The following is a 2,138-nucleotide window of genomic DNA, read 5'->3' as shown; positions in this document are numbered from 1 at the left end:
CACAGCCTATCTGTAGATCTGAATCTGTTAGAAGATGTAAATAGGATAAAGATGTATCATTTGAACAGACATGGAGTTCTTGAGCCCTAGAAATGTGGATGTATCATTTGAACAAGACATGGAGATCTTGAGCCCTAGAAATGTGGATGTATCATTTGAACAAGACATGGAGTTCTTGAGCCCTAGAAATGTGGATGTATCATTTGAACAAGACATGGAGATCTTGAGCCCTAGAAATGTGGATGTATCATTTGAACAAGACATGGAGTTCTTGAGCCCTAGAAATGTGGATGTGTCATTTGAACAAGACATGGAGTTCTTGAGCCCTAGAAATGTGGAAGGTAATAAACGTTCAATTGATCATAGATATGTAACATATACAAAGGTTTTAGAATAATTATATTGATGGTTATAACTGTGTGGTTCCTGCTTTATCAAGTATTGCATCACATGTAGATGACTTTGTTAATGCTTGTTTAAATCATGTTTTTTTCCTTCTAACTAATGTTGTTCATTAATCTACTTAACTGGAGTGTACAGACTTAATTAAATGGATAAAGTTTACTGTGTGAATGTACAACATCAGTTAATGTTCCAAAAATAATCAACTAATTTTTCCAGTTATTACTGTTTACGATTATTCCAGCAAATCAGAATTATAATTAAACCGATAAATGTCATGAACATAATAAACTAATCAGAATTAATGTTTTTGGTTATTAGTGTTTTTGATAAACTGTCCATTAATTGAAATATTCCCATTATTATTTTTGATTAATTCAAGTTTGTTTAGCTCAATCAATTAATGTATATACACACACACATATTGTTGAATACCAAGTTAGATGATAAGGTGTTCAGGCTCTGCACAACCCGGGTATTAAAACCCAATTTTTAATTTTTATAGATTTTTGTTTTTAAGCCATCTCATGTGAGAGTATTCAGTTAGTTGAATGTAATTGATTCATGAGATGAGTGATTAATCAATTAGCAAATCCCACTAATTGCCCAACTCTGAAGATATTGAGTCTTAGTAACAAAAGTCTGTGTAACCTCAAGTACATCATGGTAATGACAAGCAGTTAACACCAGGGCTGTGGAATGTTTGTTAAAAATTTCTTGTTCAAGGGACAAAATGCTAGAAAAAATTACTTGTGTACCTCATCATATATTTACCATGTTTTACATGTAAGCTCTTCATGTATTTTATGGTTTTTAGTGTTTAGTCATAAGATTTTACAGAGCAACATGGAGAATACCTTGTGCATGAACTGATAAAATGGTGTTTAATATATGTGTGTAACATAATACCACATGCATGAACTGATAAAATGGTGTTTAATATGTGGGTAACAGAATACCACATGTCTGAACTGATAAAAGGGTGTTTAATATGTGTGTAACAGAATACCACATGCATGAACTGATAAAATAGTGTTTAATATATGTGTGTAACAGAATACCACCTGCAAGAACTGATAAAATGGTGTTTAATATATGTGTGTAAGAGATTACCACATGCATGAACTGTTTAAATAGTGTTTAATATATGTGTAACAGAAAACCACATGCATGAACTGTTAAAACAGTGTTTAATATATGTGTGTAACAGAATGCCACATGCATGAACTGATAAAAGGGTGTTTAATATGTGTGTAACAGAATGCCACATGCATGAACTGTTTAAATAGTGTTTAATATGTGTGTAACAGAATACCACATGCATGAACTGATAAAATAGTGTTTAATATATGTGTGTAACAGAATACCACCTGCAAGAACTGATAAAATGGTGTTTAATATATGTGTGTAACAGAATGCCACATGCATGAACTGATAAAAGGGTGTTTAATATGTGTGTAAAAGAATGCCACATGCATGAACTGATAAAAGGGTGTTTAATGTATGTGTGTAACAGAATACTACATTCATGAACTGATAAAATAGTGTTTAATATATGTGTGTAACAGAATGCCACATGCATGAACTGATAAAAGGGTGTTTAATATGTGTGTAACAGAATACCACCTGCAAGAACTGATAAAATGGTGTTTAATATATGTGTGTAACAGAATGCCACATGCATGAACTGATAACAGGGTGTTTAATATGTGTGTAAAAGAATGCCACATGCATGA

At 32.1% G+C, this 2,138-nt stretch overlaps 1 protein-coding gene and 1 long non-coding RNA gene across 5 annotated transcripts in view; one reads left to right on the top strand and one right to left on the bottom strand.

Moving 5' to 3' along the window:
- Positions 1-2,138, top strand: part of LOC111087603 — a 38,784-nt gene that overhangs the window by 3,005 nt on the left and 33,641 nt on the right. For 3 of the 4 annotated variants that reach the window (XM_022394807.1, XM_022394805.1, XM_022394804.1), the window contains exon 3: positions 71-341. In XM_022394807.1, the coding sequence (XP_022250515.1) occupies positions 71-341 (271 nt within the window). The remainder of the gene's footprint in view (positions 1-70; positions 342-2,138) is intronic. The other variant, XM_022394806.1, reaches the window with a different exon arrangement.
- On the bottom strand, positions 1,270-1,844 carry LOC111087604. Its single transcript, XR_002612278.1, has 3 exons — positions 1,825-1,844; positions 1,721-1,772; positions 1,270-1,466 (listed from the first exon to the last, which is right to left on the bottom strand). It is a non-coding gene; the product is annotated as an uncharacterized LOC111087604 (long non-coding RNA).

Source organism: Limulus polyphemus, unplaced genomic scaffold (assembly GCF_000517525.1).
Source record: "Limulus polyphemus unplaced genomic scaffold, Limulus_polyphemus-2.1.2 Scaffold2359, whole genome shotgun sequence".
Taxonomy (NCBI): Eukaryota; Metazoa; Arthropoda; class Merostomata; order Xiphosura; family Limulidae; genus Limulus; species Limulus polyphemus.
The sequence above is the reverse complement of the archived record's forward strand: the minus strand, read 5'-3'. Positions and strand labels throughout refer to the sequence as shown.